A 15546-nucleotide genomic window follows, 5' to 3' on the forward strand; every position below is an offset into this window, starting at 1 on the left:
ACAGTGACTCTAGAAATTGTTTCACAGGAGCTGGAAACAGGGCAGCCTTGAGAACAGGAAGAACATTCAGTGAAAGATCACTCCTAGCAGTGACAACCACACAAACAAGAACTGTAGCTAGAATTTAATATGGCTATTAAAAAAAAAACTGTCTTACAAGGCAATGAATGCTAATAAAACAACCTAACAGCTTTATCTGAAATCTAGCTTGCACACAAAGGGATGCAAGACTGACATTAAAGGGATAGAGATACTGATAAACAATCTATTCATGCCAACAGACACAAAGCTAAGGTTACCAGCTTGTAGCAATCCAAGCTTGCAGTAATCCAAGCTTGCAGTTCGTCAAGAACTACATGGAAAGACTGAACACCTGGTTGCCAGTTCAGCTACCTGTAAGTGGAAGTTAAACAGGGCACACTAATGCTCTGTTCTATCAGCTTCAGCAATGTTGTCAGTAACTCATGAAAGATTCCTTCCACACAGCTGCTACAAGATTGGCATAAACACAACAAGCAAGAGTTGTTTGCAATAGGAAAGAGTACAACTTAATTAAGGGCAGTTTCCTCACAAGCAAGTTGTAAATAGGAACACAACGTGTATGTTGGCTTACAACCAGGGATTTTGGAAGTATAACACAAATGGAAGAACTGTAGAGTCCCACAGACTTTGGTATGCTTGAAAAGTAAGGACACTTCCATTACATCAAAGAAAGACTGCATTGTACATGATGAGAGATCCCAGCAAGTTCCATTAATGACTACCTTTCCCTAGTGTGGTGTCCTGCACTGTAGGGAGACAACAGGTATGAGTCTAGAATTCCTAACAAGAAATGCTCTTCAATGCTGTGGAACCTTCAGCCCAGGGCCAGTGAAGCTTTGTAATGCATCAGTGTACTCAACTAAGCATTTCATGGCTGGGAACTGTTCCAAGCTTAACCCATTTGCACATAACTATACAAAAAGCTTCCCACTGTTCTGTAAGGTATTCATGCATCAGGTTTTAATTTCTACCATCATTATTCCTCAAAAATATGCTAGTACATTGAAGAGTAAAACTGGAAAATGAAAGCATGTGGCATCATGATTGACCTGTACTTAACTGAACCAGGAACAGCCATTCATCCTTGGAAAATCAAGATACATGCATCACATGCAAGTGTTTAATTTGGTAGCCTTCCATGTGTATTCACTGGTTTTAAGACATTTAACAAGCACACAAATTTTAGATCTTTAAGGTATTTCTCTAGATGAGACACTCACATGTTGTTCCAACCACAGGTTTCTCACTTCCTTCTAGAAGGTCCCAGAAGTAGAGAGATGATTGTTCCATCTGGTCTTCAACACTAAAAAAAAAAAGTCTGTTTTACCAGGCAGAATCATAGCCAAGATCCCAATACCCCCCATTTTATGACATTCACTAGTGTCCAGCCTTCCAAACCAAGGCTGCATATATGAAGTGAATGGTAAGCCCTGAAATCACTGGAAGAAATTCATCTGTCTCTGTCTGCATAGGATTTAACCTAGTAAACCTAACTTCCTTTGTTGGTCAATACAGAGATCCTAAGCACTGTCCCACAAGACCACATGGCTGAATTTCATTCCAAGCCAGGACTCCCAAAAAGGGCAACAATTGCTGGATGAACTTGCACAGGTACAACTAAAAACAGCTGCCATTCTCACTAGCTAGCGGCTCCTGGGAAGGTTTGCTATAGGTCCAAGATCCACCTCCTCCAGAAGATGGAATTTGCAGTCCACTGCAATGAAACACAGTATCCCAAAGGAAAGGATTATGCTTCTCGTAGAAGTAATACAGTAAGAGTAAACTAGAAACAAAGTTAATTCATTGGCATGAGACACTCCTATGGTGTAGCTTTTTATAAGCAGCTGTTCTTTCGTAGGAGTTAACTGAAGAGCAAAGGCTAGGCAAGTCTACTTTATGACAAGTGACTAGAATTTTGAGGCACTTAAAAGAATCAGTCCATATTCAAACATGACTTATCCATAAAGTGTCTCAACTTACCACCTACTTATAACATATAATAACTACTTATCCATATTCAAATACAATTCCTGCACTACCCTACCAGACAGGCTGTCACACTAAGCATGAGTAATCACAGCACCAGAGCAGTGCCACATGAGCACTGATACTGATATTACCTCCATTGACAACCTGGTAACATGCATGACATTTAGTGTAGAGGTATCAAAAACTTCAGGCAATTTTTAAAAACCAGTTTGAAGCTAACAGCAAGAGCACCTCAGGAGCACCATATGACATTCCTCTGGAATAAAGAAGCACACCTGAATCATCAATGTAAATGGAATACACAAAGAGTTCTGATGTTACTGCACTTTTTTCAGTTCATGAACAGTGAAGCCTCAGAAGCAGCACATCCCCAAGCTCCCTGCTAAGGGTGGTATTGGACCATGTCCCCCCAGTCCCACAGGGAGACAAAAAGTGGCAGAGTCTGTCTGTAACCTGCACCTGAGGCTGTAATTACTGCAGCTTCTCTCTAATGCTCCAAGTGAGGTAAATCTGTTACATTCCTAAGCTCAGACTAAAGCAAGTGTACTGAAGAGAATTTTAATTAATGTTCCAATACATGGCAGTGTCAAACAGAGGACATTTATCACAACAAATGAAGCATACTAATTAGACAAAAACCCCTGAACTTACCTCAAGTTCTCATTTCTTTCTGGACACGTCAGTTTTGCAAATCTTATGAGGTAGTCTAGTTCTTTAGAAGGCAAGTATATTGCACCATTCAAACCACCTTTGAAATCTTTCTGAACATGCTCTTGAGCGAAGTTCTGCAGCACATACTGGACTTGAAGTATTGTACGCAGCTTTTTCTTCTCTGCTTCAAGCTTCAATAGACTCTCTCTCCGCTGAGCCTTCTTCTGTGCTTTCAGCAGCTATTTTAATGCAGAATTCAACAATAAAACATAATTTAGTGTGTTTAAACCTGTTTAGTAACAAGATTCTAGGATGAAACATTGAGATCTAGTATTGATTATCCTACAATGCAGAAACCAACTAGAAATTTTGTTTAGGTAACAGAAGGTCCTAACTCTTCAGATATCCAGAATCTTCTAAGCTCCTCCTTTGGAAGAGCTCCCCATTTATCTACTAATTGTCTACACATCTAACTTTCAGTCAAACTGGATACTGACTGGTAGCTTCACTTGTGATAGGCCTTTGTGATAGCTAGACCTTGATTATGCCTGCTAGTTGTTTTATCGTAGCAGCTTTTAGAGAAATTGATAGAATTAAAACCAATGCACCAATCCAGGCCAGGCCTAATATTTACCACAGAGCTGGAGAAGAAGAAATTGTCTAAGTTTCTCCTAGTAAGACAACTGCTCTTCACTTTTGAATACTCCAGCTTAAAAGATACAGCAGAATCCTACAATTATTTCTGTTGGCAGAAGATTGAAGCACTCATTAAATAAGAAACAACATGAGTTACAGAACACATACAGAATATGCATTCAAGCATCTCATCATGCACTAATAGAACTGCCCAGCAAAAGCTATCCAAGTAACTGCAGAATTTAAAATACTTCAATATGTGTCAAGATCTATGAAAATCTTGTTCCCCGCAACACACTGCAAAAGATGCAAGGATGCTGTTGCCAGAATGGGCCCTAGCATTCCAGTAATGGCTGTTGGCTGTAGAATCCATGCCAGCAGATGCAGAGCCACATTAAAAACAAGATGGGTGAGCCTCTAAATACAGCATAAGTTCAAGAAGAAACATGAACTGGTAGAAGCTAGTGCTGGATTACTACAAGCACCTGCACAAAAGATAAACTGGGTCACAAGGTACCAGTCATTCAGCATTCTGTAGGAGGCAGAGAAATAATGCCAAAGCAGTGACTAATCATGTTTAGCTTCCCTGCCACTACCTTGGATCAAATCTTCCATAAGTGTAGAATTTGCCTCAGCCAGGAGACCAGTTTCTCCAAAACGCTTGCATAAAAACAATGTATGTAGTGCTTTAAATCCTGAACAAAGACCTAAACAAAGCACTAAATCTGTGACTTGCCACAATTAGAGACATCTGTGGCTGATTAAGTAGCAAACTCCACAAGCTTCAGTTAAATTTTACTGAGGGATGTATTTCTCATTGAAGTCAAAGTGACCTAACACCAGCACTTTCCCTCACCAGAAACATTAAAAAATTCAGTTTGGAAGGTATGCTGGGACACTGTCTAGCCCAGTCTCCAGAAAGGCTACAGTAAATCAAGACCAGGTTGCTTGAAGCTTTGTTCAGTCAGGTGTTGAAGAAATCCAAGGACAGATTTTACCGCTTCCCTAGGCAGCCTGCTTCTAATGTTTAATCACCCATTGAGTGACCATTTCCTCCTACCTGGTTGGCATCTATTTCAAGTAATGATCATTGCTTCTCCTACCACATCTGTCATCAAAAATCCCAGCTCCACCCTTTCAGTATTTGCTGTCAGAAGGATAACAGTGCATCTCCTGGCAAGCCTTCACTTTACCAGGCCCAGCAAGCCCCGTTGTTCCAGGCTCTCCTCACATGTCACATTTTCCAGGCCCCAGACATTGAAGGGGCCCACCACTGGAGTCACTGAATCTTCTCTAGCCTTTGGCTACCGAGTGATCAGAAAAGGACAACTGGTTAACAAGTACCAACCAGTTCTCCTTAATCTACTACTCCTCAGTCTCTGCCTAGGCTTCACTGGTCCAGAGACAAGACAGGAATGCCCTAGTATGGGTTGTACTGGAATAGAAGTGTAGCCATTAAAGAAGTAGCAAAAATTTTGCAGTTACCTCCTGTCAATATAGAGAAGAACAGTTATACTTACATCTTGGCTAAGTCCTGAAAATGTCTTTTGAAGCTCCTTGGCAAATTCCAGGTTGTGCACCACTTCATCATATTTCTCTACTGCCTCCTACAAAAGAATAGATAAACATGGTTTTCATGTTTAAGACTACTGATTGCAACTCAGTTGCCTTGTACTTAATTTCTCATTAGGAAGTAGTCATTTGCTGTGTACTTTTCTGAAACTGTAGCTTTTTAAAGATACTGTGTCTATAGCTCATACTTTAACTTTAGTTGCAAATTTAATTCACCCATAACTGTCTGAGATGCAGTGCAAAGCCAGCTCACACCACCAGACAGATAGTTTAGGTCTTGGCAATCAGAGCTAAACAGATGTTTAAAATCAGACTGGTCTGAAAGTCTGAAAGGAAAACAGGAGAAGTTCAGCACAGATCTTCTAACCCCCAGGTTTAACCAAATGCCTTTACACAAAATTCATAACAGCTTTAGAAATACACAAGGCAAGTCATACTTCCAGGAAAACTCTTTCCCATTTAGTTTCCACAAAAGAAGCCATGTTCCTGTCTTCACTAATGGCTTTAACCAGTATTTTACTGGCTAGTCTTCAAAAATACTAACTGCAGTAGATTATTAATTGCATTTTGATATACCCCATTTTTAACGGGTCAGTTAATTTCTCTAGGCTCCCTTGACAGATCTGAAGACAGCAAAATGCTGTAGTTCAGACATGCTGCCCATATCTCCACACCACAAAGTGTGAAGTAGCAAGTTTAATTCCAGTTGTTCACCTGTGCTTTACATTCAGTTTGGCTTATGCTCCTGACATGATATCACTGGTTTTTGTAGAACAGGCCTATCACTCTTATAAAGCTTTTTCACAGCAGTGTTAGTGTTTCATCAGTGCAGTGACAAAAGCTTAATCTACTGTCCCAAAAAGATTTGGGACACCTGCAAATTCCATATGTGATCCTAAGCAACTGGAAAACAAGTTATATTCATTGGTTCCGTTTGATTGCTCAGTTACTTTTGTTCCCTTGTTTGTGGTATATGAGACACTACCAGGACTAAATACCACTCAACACAAAGTGCAAGCTCTCACCTGGTAGTTTAGGTTGTCTTCACACAATTCACCAAGCAGCTTTGAAGTACTATTTAGCAATTCACTTAGCACTGAGGGAATGACTTCTAAGAAACCGATGCTCACACATTTGAGGAAGACTCACAATTAACAACAACAATTCAGTAGTCAGGTTACACTAACTGTACTTTTAACAACACAAATTGCAGAGTAAAACTCCCCACCTGAGAACATGAAGAACAGCTACACTGCTCTCGTGACAAGCTGTACCTCAACCCACAGGAAAGCAATAGCTTTCTTCTGTCACACCTGTTATTAGCATTCATTAACAGCATGTTGGAAGAACAGCACCGAGGAAAATGTGCTCAGCTTGCAAAACTGCACAGTAAGAGCATTTAACTTGCTGGAAGCTCCTCATTTTTGAAACAAATGTTTCCTAATGTAAGGCTAGCACACACATTAGGTCTGGCAAGCGTGCAACATAAGTAATTACAGCTTAATCCAAATTACTTGCAAAACAAGTTTATCACCAGACATGCACGTCTTCCTTGGTGTGAGAAAATTAAAACTAAAGATGACATCAAGTTATATTAGAGCACCAGTGTATTATAGGCAGTTGGTTTCTTTAGGCGTTAAGATTTAATAAGCTCTACTCCAGCTTCAATTTGTATATACACCACAAATTTGCATCTGAAAGTTACAAATGCAGTATTTCTGCATCTTAACCACTGAAGCAGGGGACTTCACAAGATTATTAATTAAATATTGAGTGCTTCTACAGTTGTCACCTAAACAGTGACTACCACTTCTCAGTTCACCACAAAGACTGAATCTAATTCTTTATTTTAAATCTAAGAAACTCCAGAAACTGGGATGAAGATACTAAAATTTAAGAAATGAAGCTCAGCCAGGAATACTAAAATCCAGTAACCAAGTTAATGCCATTTTCCAGACAGTCACCTCCCAGCTTTTCACAGTCCAGGGCATATACCAAAGCAGTCAATATATTCAAAACTATTCCAATTTACAGAGCACTGTTCAATAGTCTCACTATTCACAGCAGCAAATAGATTGTGAAGAACACCTATGATCGAAACAAAAAAAATTGTTGCCCACCTGATTAAAGATTGAGTTGAGTGGAACTGAAAGGTCATCAACCTACGCCAAACCGCTGGATTTAATTAATTTACTTTTGCACTTGAAATGGCAAGAGACCACATCAGATTTTGCAGTTAAGTACTAAATGACAATTTATTCCAACAGGTTTACTCTACTTCTAAGAAGTTACCATTATCGCCTCTTATCCCATTTATGTCTAACTCTTTTACAAATGATTCACAGTAAGAAAATAGAATTTGTGTTCTCGGACTGCTGTACTGTAATAAAGTTAGCAACCAATGATATTTTTCCAGCTGGTTCATTAGCAGGATCAGCACTATCACTGAATTGTCAGTACCCCTCAGACAATTACACTTCAGCATATTTCCACTACATTTTAAAAATGTGACCACTAGATTACTAGAGCAATAGACTCTTTGGATTATGTGACACTGCTACTCAGCTCTGCTAAATCTTTCAGGCTTCAGATCTAGAATCCATTCCAGACAAGACAAAAAAAAAAAAGCAGCAGCCAGCACTGTCAGTTATATTAACAACTACTTATAACCAACAGCACTGTGCAGACAACAGGCAATTTCAAGTAATAGCTACTAATGAAGAAATCATGAGGATTAATTAGCCACCTCAGAATTCTTGAGGCTTGGGTTTTAACACTGCACTGCCATATAGATCAGCTGCACACAGATACCTCATCAAGAAAGAGAGGTGCAGGAGCACTGAAGCTAAAAGTCTACAGAGCAAAGATAAACAGGGATCTTCTATTACTTCAGAGAACACCACGAAGGTTAAAACAGGAGACAGAGTTTGTGGGCTCAACATTCAGTCTGATTACCAAGAATTTGTTAATTTGGTTTTGTGAAAAATATCTTTGCAAGCCTATAGGCACTGCTTCTGTAAAAACACCCTCAGCTCCTTCAGCAACCCAGCCTTCCTGCCACATCAGAAGGTTTTGAGTCCTTCCACTCCTGTATAAAGCAAGCTTACCAATTGGTCTTGATTGAGGGCTTCTCCCTTCTTCAGACGATCTTTGTAGTCTTCTAGTTTGAGCTGCAGAAAATTCAAAGTAAACATTATACAGAAATCAATATAAAAATTAAGTAAGGTATATGAGTGAAATACTGTAGCATAGAATAGAAAACCTTCTACTTCCTCTTGTTCCTGAAGAAAGGAACACAGAGCTTTGCTATGCCTTTGATTTGGCAATTTCAGTCTGCAATTTGACTGTACCATCCTTTCCCTACCACTGATCTTTCAGTTTGTTCTTGCCACTTTTGCTTCATTTAAGAACTATTCATGCAATGATCTAAGATCTTTAAGTGGCTTCAAAAACATCCAGTGTGCTTGTTTAAGTTCAGCTTATTTAGTTTTCCCAAGTCAAGGCTGGAATTTATTTATATTATCCTTGAATAATCCTTGTTATGTCTTTCAAAAATTTGGCTTTAGTTACATTAAAAATTTATAGCCCTGTTCCCTAAGAAAGTAGACAAGTGTATTCAGGGAAGAAATAAGATTTATTTCCAATATACCAAAGCAGTCTTTAAATGCTGATGTAAACAATACTAAAGTAAACTATTCAGTATTGCAAACTTCTTTAGGGAAAAGAACAGTGACCTCACTGCCATGAAGTCAAATACTACTCCATTTGTGTATCTAGAGAGTCACCGACACAGTACCTATAGGAGCATAAGACTAGGAATACTTTCTACTCATTTTAGTAAGTCACACTTATTTGCTGATGATGCCATATCCTCATTCATGTGAAAGTTAAAGGCACCATTGAAATTCACAACAAGAAGCTTCTTTGGACAGAATTAGAATACAACACAGTTGTTTTCACACAAAGGAAACATGCTTGTCTGATGCTATTCAAAATTACAGCATGATGCATGACATGAGACAGCAGTAATATACTGCATCTCCTGCAGGAGGATAAAGTCCCCTAAGCACATGGCCAAATGTCTCATCTACTCTCTCCCCTTGCCCTAAGACATAACTGAAACCTTTTCAGACATTTAGAGTAGCACAACACATTCACACAATTGCTTTACTCGTAATCCCAATCCAGCACTGAAAGCAACAGCATCATTATTTCTTTTATCCCACAGAAAATAAGTCTCTCAATTAAAAACCAAGCACTCAGCCTTCAGTCACCTGCCAATCAAATGAAAAGCCTTAGAGTGCAGAAGTCTGACTAGCCACAGTCACAACGTTTTAGGTGTATCATTATCTCAGTTTTTATTCTTACTAACACTATTCAGTGCCCCCAGCCTCAGAAAAAGCAGTGGTCAAAATGGGAGATCAAATTTTGGAAGATTTCTGTGTAAAAGTTTTATAGTCATTAACATATGCCTGCATTTAAAATATGTAAGTCAAATATTTATGCAAAGTAAAGGGCAATACATATTTAATATAATTTGACATTTCCACTGTCAGTGGAAACACTTGTTCTAACTTCCATTTTTACAAACAATTGACATCTAAATTAATATCAGATGCATGTAATTGGTGAGAGATTTCTGAAAGGCTATAAACCACGTTTAAATCAGATCCAAGTTTGTTCTGATTTGCTCTAGAGAAGCATCTTCAGTTCTGGTCAACACATATTTGCTCTTTATATACACACACAACCTTATTCCATCTGTTAAAAATAACGGAAATAACATGAAATATTATTTAAAAGGCAACGAGCTTTACTACCGGCAGCTTAAATAGGTGCCATAGGCAAGAAAACCACGTTACCTTCTTTTTCTCGATGTTCCTGATCTTGTGTTTGAGGCAGATGAGCCCGTTGTCGATGTAGGTCTCGTACGCCTGGGAAGGAGAGGCCGCCGTGCTCAGCGCGGACTGCAGGGGGCTGGCGGGAGCCGGGCTCTCCCCTGCCGGGGTCACCTGCTGCTTGGCCGCCTTCATCCTCTTCTCCTCCCCTTCCTCCGACCCTCCTGAAGGTGATGATGGACGATGGAAAGGGGCTTGGGAAAGCTGCACCATTGAAATGGATGGAGCTGCAAAGAAACTCTTTTATTTAGCTCTTTCACGTCCTGCCCCCCCCTTTTCAAATCGCAGCTTTTCTTGTCACATCGCGTACTCAGAACATGTAACCACAAAACTGAGCCTCGGGAAGGACCGACCACAATTTTTCCATGCTTCACCCTCCCTTTCAAAATATCTGTAGCAAGAATTTCAAAGCAAGGAAAACTTCATGTTGTTCGAAGCCTCCCCACCCATCCAGGCACTAAAAATCCTTTACATAGGCAGAATTAGACAGCACAGGGGACGATTCCAGAAACCCAATATAGTGACCATATAAAACCAGGCAGGTTTTCTGCACACATCACCCACAGGGGAAAAAAAACTGCAAGCAAGCAATTGCAAATCATGCCGCCAGCCTGGCATCCGGGCTGCAGCCTGAATGAAAATTTAGAAGTGGCATGCCTGAAGGTACAGCCCCATTTCTTCTCAACCCCGTTAAATCGGTTTTACCCTTTCATGACCTCCACAGCAATCTAACCGAGACCTAAAAAACAACTAAAAAAAAAAAAAAAAAAAAAAAAAAAAAAAAAAAAAAGGAAAGCAGCCAGCCAGCCTAGTTCAACAGCATCATTACTCGTGAGGAGGTGGTCCCTGCCTACACCCCATCCAAAAGACGTGCCTGTGCCCTGTGCCACCGTGGGAGGGGCTGTAACCTTGAACAGAGAGTTTCTGCAAGAGATGCTCGGCCACCTTCATCTTCAACTACTTACGGACACCTGCTCCTGGCAAGCAATGACACCACAATTCTGCCTGCCCGCCGCTCGGGAGGCCGCACCACATCACCCCGGCGGGCAACCGGGGCAAAACCTGCCTTCCCCCTGGGCAGCCCCGCCGCCGGGGCAGCCGCGGCGAGCCCTCCGCCGCGGCAGCCACGGCGAGCCCTCCGCCGCCTCCTTGCCAGGGAGGGGCAGGGAGCTCCTCCCGGAGGGAAAGGGGCACTGCCGCCACAGTTTCCCGAGCGGGGCGGAGGAGCGGGGAAGAGAGGAGCAGCTCCATCCTGCCGGGGGATTCACCTTCTCCGCCTCCCGCGCCTGCGGCGGCCGCCGCGCTGCGGGGGCCCTCACTCCGCACGGCCCGGCCCGGCCCGGCCCCGCACGGCCCGGCTCGCTCCCGCCTCCCCGCTCACCTCGGTGCCCGCACACGCTCAGGCCCGCCCCGCCGCCCGCCCCCCGGCTCATATAGCGGCGGGGCGGGGCGGGCCGCGCCGGTCACCGCCCGCCTCCCAATGGCCGGCGCCGCCTCACCTGCCCGCCCCGCGCCGGGCCCGCAGGGCGGGGCCGCGGGGCGGCTCCGTGAAGGTCGGGGCGTCTCGTCCGGCACGGCCGCCGCCCCACAGCTGTGTGGGATGCGCCGGCCTTCCCAGGGAATGAGCCGTCAGTCGCTCGGGCGGGATCTGGTGCTCCTGCGGGCAGCCGAGAGACGGCCCTGGCGGGGAACGGGGCGCCAGGGGACAGCGGCCCTACCACCCGCTTGGTGGGGAGGGGACGTGAGGTGCGACACTCCGCCGTGTGCCCTCCGCGAAGGAGAGGTTTGCACGGGGCCCTGGCCTGTGAATCCACGATGTGCTGTTGCACCGCGTGTATCGCAGCGGCCTCTCACGACGGTCGGCCCGGGGCAGGTGGGCAGCGCTCCCCGAACAGCCTCACGACAAGGGCTCCGTCCTCCCAGTGCCGGGGCATCCCCGCGGCCTCCACCCCGTCACAGCCACTGTTCAGTCAGACCCTTTGGCTGGTGCAGCCAGGAGGCATGAAAGGTGCTGGTCTGTGTCTGTAAACCAGCTGAAGGGTCACCAGCTGGTGCTGCTGACGCTTTCTCTGGGCCCGTACAAAGGTCCTGGAGGAGACTTGCAGGACTGTGGGTCATCTTACGTAACAAAAAAATGTGAATGTCCTCTAATAATCACAGAATCAATTAGATTGGAGTCTAGCCTATGACTGAACTGTACACTAGACCAAGGCACTGAGTGCCACCTCCAGTCCTTCCTTAACCTCCAGGAACATGGACTCTGCCACCTCCCTGGGCAGCCCATTCCAACATCTAATCGCCCCTTCTGCGAAGAACTTCTTCCTAATGTCCAACCTAAACCTTCCCTGGCACGGTTTAGGAGTATCCTCTCATCCTATCCCTTGGTTCTGGGGAAAAGAGCCGGATTCCCTACCTGGCTACAGCCTCCTTTCAGGTGGTTGTAGAAAGTGATCAGGTCCCCCCTGAGCCTCCTCTTCTCCAGGCTGAACATCCTCAGCTCCCTCAGCCACTTTCCATAGGACAGCTCAATGCCACCCAACCACGTAAACTCTTGATAACTAGTTAAAACAAAACAAAACAAAAAATCACTTGAAGTGAATTGAATACACACAACAAAGAAATCAGAAACGAAATTCTGTTAACCCCTAGCAATTAGTGCCATGGATGGTATTGAAGGTTGGAAGACTAGGGAAAACAGACTTTCCAAAGATCAGAGGGCTAAGCTGGAAATCTGCTTTCTGTTTCTGTTTTTGTGGCCATTACCACAAAGAATGAATAAACTATATGGCAAGTTCATAGCAATTCTGAAAGTCGTGAATTTTATGAAAATAGAGACATTTTGAAAGAGAGATGAGTCAGTGAAGAAGGTTTGCAAAGATAGGTTTTACAGAACACAAGTATTTATGTAGTACATGGGTTGGATGAGAGAACTGGGGAGGAAAGGTTATACATAAGAAAGATTGCTTTTAAAAGTAAAATAAGCAAATGATACATGATTCAAGCAAAAAGGAGAATTCACAGAGTATCACAGACTCAGATTCAGTTGTATGCAACCACCTGTAGCATCCACAATCTTGCCACTTCTCAATGTGTCAAAGTCTTTAACCACATGTATCAAAAGTCTTCATTTTTTAAAGCCCTGGCTCCTAGAATGAGGTTGCATTGTGAGGCAGGTTTTGTGACTGAAAAGAAATGCTAATGAATAAGAAACAGCTTGTGTCTAGGATCAGCAGTGTGCTCTGAGAGTCCTTCCAGTAGATTTCTGTGGTTTTTTTGAAGCTAACATGTATGGGCTGGGTCCTTGAAAAGTAATTATAAAATGAATTATCAGTTAATGCATTTATTAATAAGTCATAATTAACACTCATACACCTGGGACTATTCTGTAAGTCATAATTACTACTGACAAATTACTGCTTTATTGTGCACTTTTACAATTATTTGTGTAAAAGAGGAAAAATCAAAAGGAAAATTCATACAAGCCAAATCGGTATTTTAATTTCATTTTAAAAAAATAGAGAGTAGCTAATACTAATACTAATACTATATACATTTATAGTATACCTGTGGTCTCTAGAGCACTGTAGAGTGTGTTAGTGTGGTGATGTCAAGCCGAGTGAAGTTAGGAAATTCCAGGATTAAGCACAGCCTAAATTGTTTTAATGCCATTTTGCAGATCCATTGTGAGATCATCTCTAAGTAGATGAAGATAGGTTATGATAGTCTAGCCATGCATCAATCATAGCTATGGGGATCTGTTCCTTTTACTCCAGGATGAGAAGGGGAATACACTCTAATGGCTGAAGAAAAGGGTTCTGTTCTTTTTGTCATGTTTGACTGATTCTGCTTATCCCCCCCACCTGGGACTGCCCAAATTTTTCCCAGTCCCAGAAGTTTATCCCACTCTCATTTTTCTCAGATTCCAATTTCCACTCCTGATCCCCAGGCTCCATCTTTCTTCCCATGCTGTCCAAGTCACAGACTCCTTTGTGAAGGAGGATCTCCTCTGCACACAATTCCGACTCTGCCCAACGACTTCCACTTTTCCAAACCTGACTTTTTACCCAGCCCATTAACCCCTTCCTTATCCCAGTGGCATTCAGTGTCAGCAGTGTCCCTCCAGCTGCAGTGGGCCAGCCCAGGGCCAGCTGAGACCAGGTTCCCATTTTCATTCCCTGCCATCCCTTCTATTACTGCATTGTGAAACTCCAGGAAGTCAATGTGTGGAATAAGATCAGCTGCTTTTTAACTTTAGGAGAGAAAGACACACAGTGAAGAAGAAATTTCTACAGAAGATGTTGCAAATATTATCCACTGATGGGCTAGAGAAACCGGTTTCAGTCGTGGAATGTATTTCAGACAGGAAGGCTAAGGAATTTTGGATCCAACATGACATGAATACCTTAGGTCTCACAAAGAGGACTGTTAGTCAGAATTGCATCTAATTTATTGGAAGAACCTGGAGGAAATAGGTTGCTACAAGGCTGTTTTATGCTGCAGGGAGTTTTTTAAACATATAAACCCTGAAGCTGCCTGTCTGCTGTTCAAGAGGTCCAGAGAAAGGTTGCTCCACTCTGTCCACCATTGCTTTACACAACCTGCTGCACCTCACAGTGATTTCTGACTTTGGAAATGTTTCTTAAACATATGCTTCTCCCTTTACACTCCAGATCCTTGTCTTCTGTGTTTTTGGTACAGGATCCTGATTTCAGTTTCCTTGCATAGAAATTTTTCCCCCTTTTTTGCCTCCATGTTCAATCCTGCCCAGCAAACTGGTTCATGTTCCTGCTCTTTGCATGCAACCAGTGCCAGGCATTCTTTCCAATTCCCAGCCAGTTCCAGTTGCCTGGCTCACTTCTCACCTGACCAGAATTATAGATTCTATTGATTCCTTTCCATTCCTCTCATTTTGCTTTTCTTTTTGTGTTTTCATCAGAAAAACTCTCCTAAAATTTTCAAGGGAAAGAAGAAAGTGAGCAACAAAAACAGAAATTGTTACTGTGCCTGGGAGCAGCCATTATTACAAGCTTAGCCAAATTTCACTCATGTAGCTCCAGGCCAAACAGCATGTGTTTAATTAAAGTGCACGTTAACACCTATAAAATCTGCAAGGGAATAAAGTTGTGCTCACTGGCAGAAGCTGAAATTCCTGTTTCCAGTCTGTGGGTTTCTGGAATTTCAGTGAAAATGCAGAAAGGGTCCTGTGAGCTGCTTGTTTTTTCTCTCCCACCTGGAATGACCAAATGATTGGGGTTGGATGGGACATCTAAAGATCACTTAATCCAAACCCTAGTGCATCTCAACTCAGTTTGAAGCATTCACCCAGAATGGAAGAGTTCATTTGGAACTGAAAAATTCTTAATGCAAAAGAAAATTTTAAAAGTTTTGCGCAAGCTTAGTAAAAAGAGGGCCCAGCTAAGCAGAAAGTTGATGTCATCTGAGCAGTGGAAGGAGCTGCACCTGCGTCTGTTAAAGTCTCTGTCCTTGCTTAGGAGTTAATCAAACCTCAGTTGCAAAAGGGGAAATGTTGCAGAGCAGGCATTCATAAGGGATTTCTTTATTATGTGTCCACAAGGAAAAAGTTTTTTAAAAAACAACTAATTTGCTGTGAGAATAAAGTCACGTGCCTGTAAATGCTTTGAAATAGAGACCAGTCCATGAAAGTAGATTAGTTATTTGTGTCAGAAACATTTCTTTTTGATAAATTGATACATGAATGCGTGTAGAGTGTTGTTTTCTCCACAACATCTATCCCCAT

At 42.6% G+C, this 15546-nt stretch overlaps 1 protein-coding gene across 16 annotated transcripts in view; it reads right to left on the minus strand.

The window, feature by feature from the left end:
* The window catches only part of CAPRIN2 (caprin family member 2), a 32824-nt gene extending 21625 nt beyond the window's left edge, over window positions 1–11199 (minus strand). For 6 of the 16 annotated variants that reach the window (XM_040062135.2, XM_040062134.2, XM_040062133.2 and 3 more), the window contains exons 1-6: window positions 11170–11199; window positions 9753–10015; window positions 7998–8060; window positions 4839–4925; window positions 2683–2921; window positions 1263–1345 (exon numbers count right to left, since the gene is read on the minus strand). In XM_040062135.2, coding sequence (XP_039918069.1) covers window positions 1263–1345; window positions 2683–2921; window positions 4839–4925; window positions 7998–8060; window positions 9753–10001 — 721 coding nt within the window. In that variant the 5' untranslated portion in view covers window positions 10002–10015; window positions 11170–11199. The remainder of the gene's footprint in view (window positions 1–1262; window positions 1346–2682; window positions 2922–4838; window positions 4926–7997; window positions 8061–9752; window positions 10016–11169) is intronic. The other 10 variants (XM_040062132.2, XM_040062130.2, XM_040062127.2 and 7 more) reach the window with 5 other exon arrangements.
* Window positions 11200–15546: the final 4347 nt, after the last annotated feature.

This window comes from Hirundo rustica, chromosome 4, assembly GCF_015227805.2.
Source record: "Hirundo rustica isolate bHirRus1 chromosome 4, bHirRus1.pri.v3, whole genome shotgun sequence".
In the NCBI taxonomy this organism is placed as follows: Eukaryota; Metazoa; Chordata; class Aves; order Passeriformes; family Hirundinidae; genus Hirundo; species Hirundo rustica.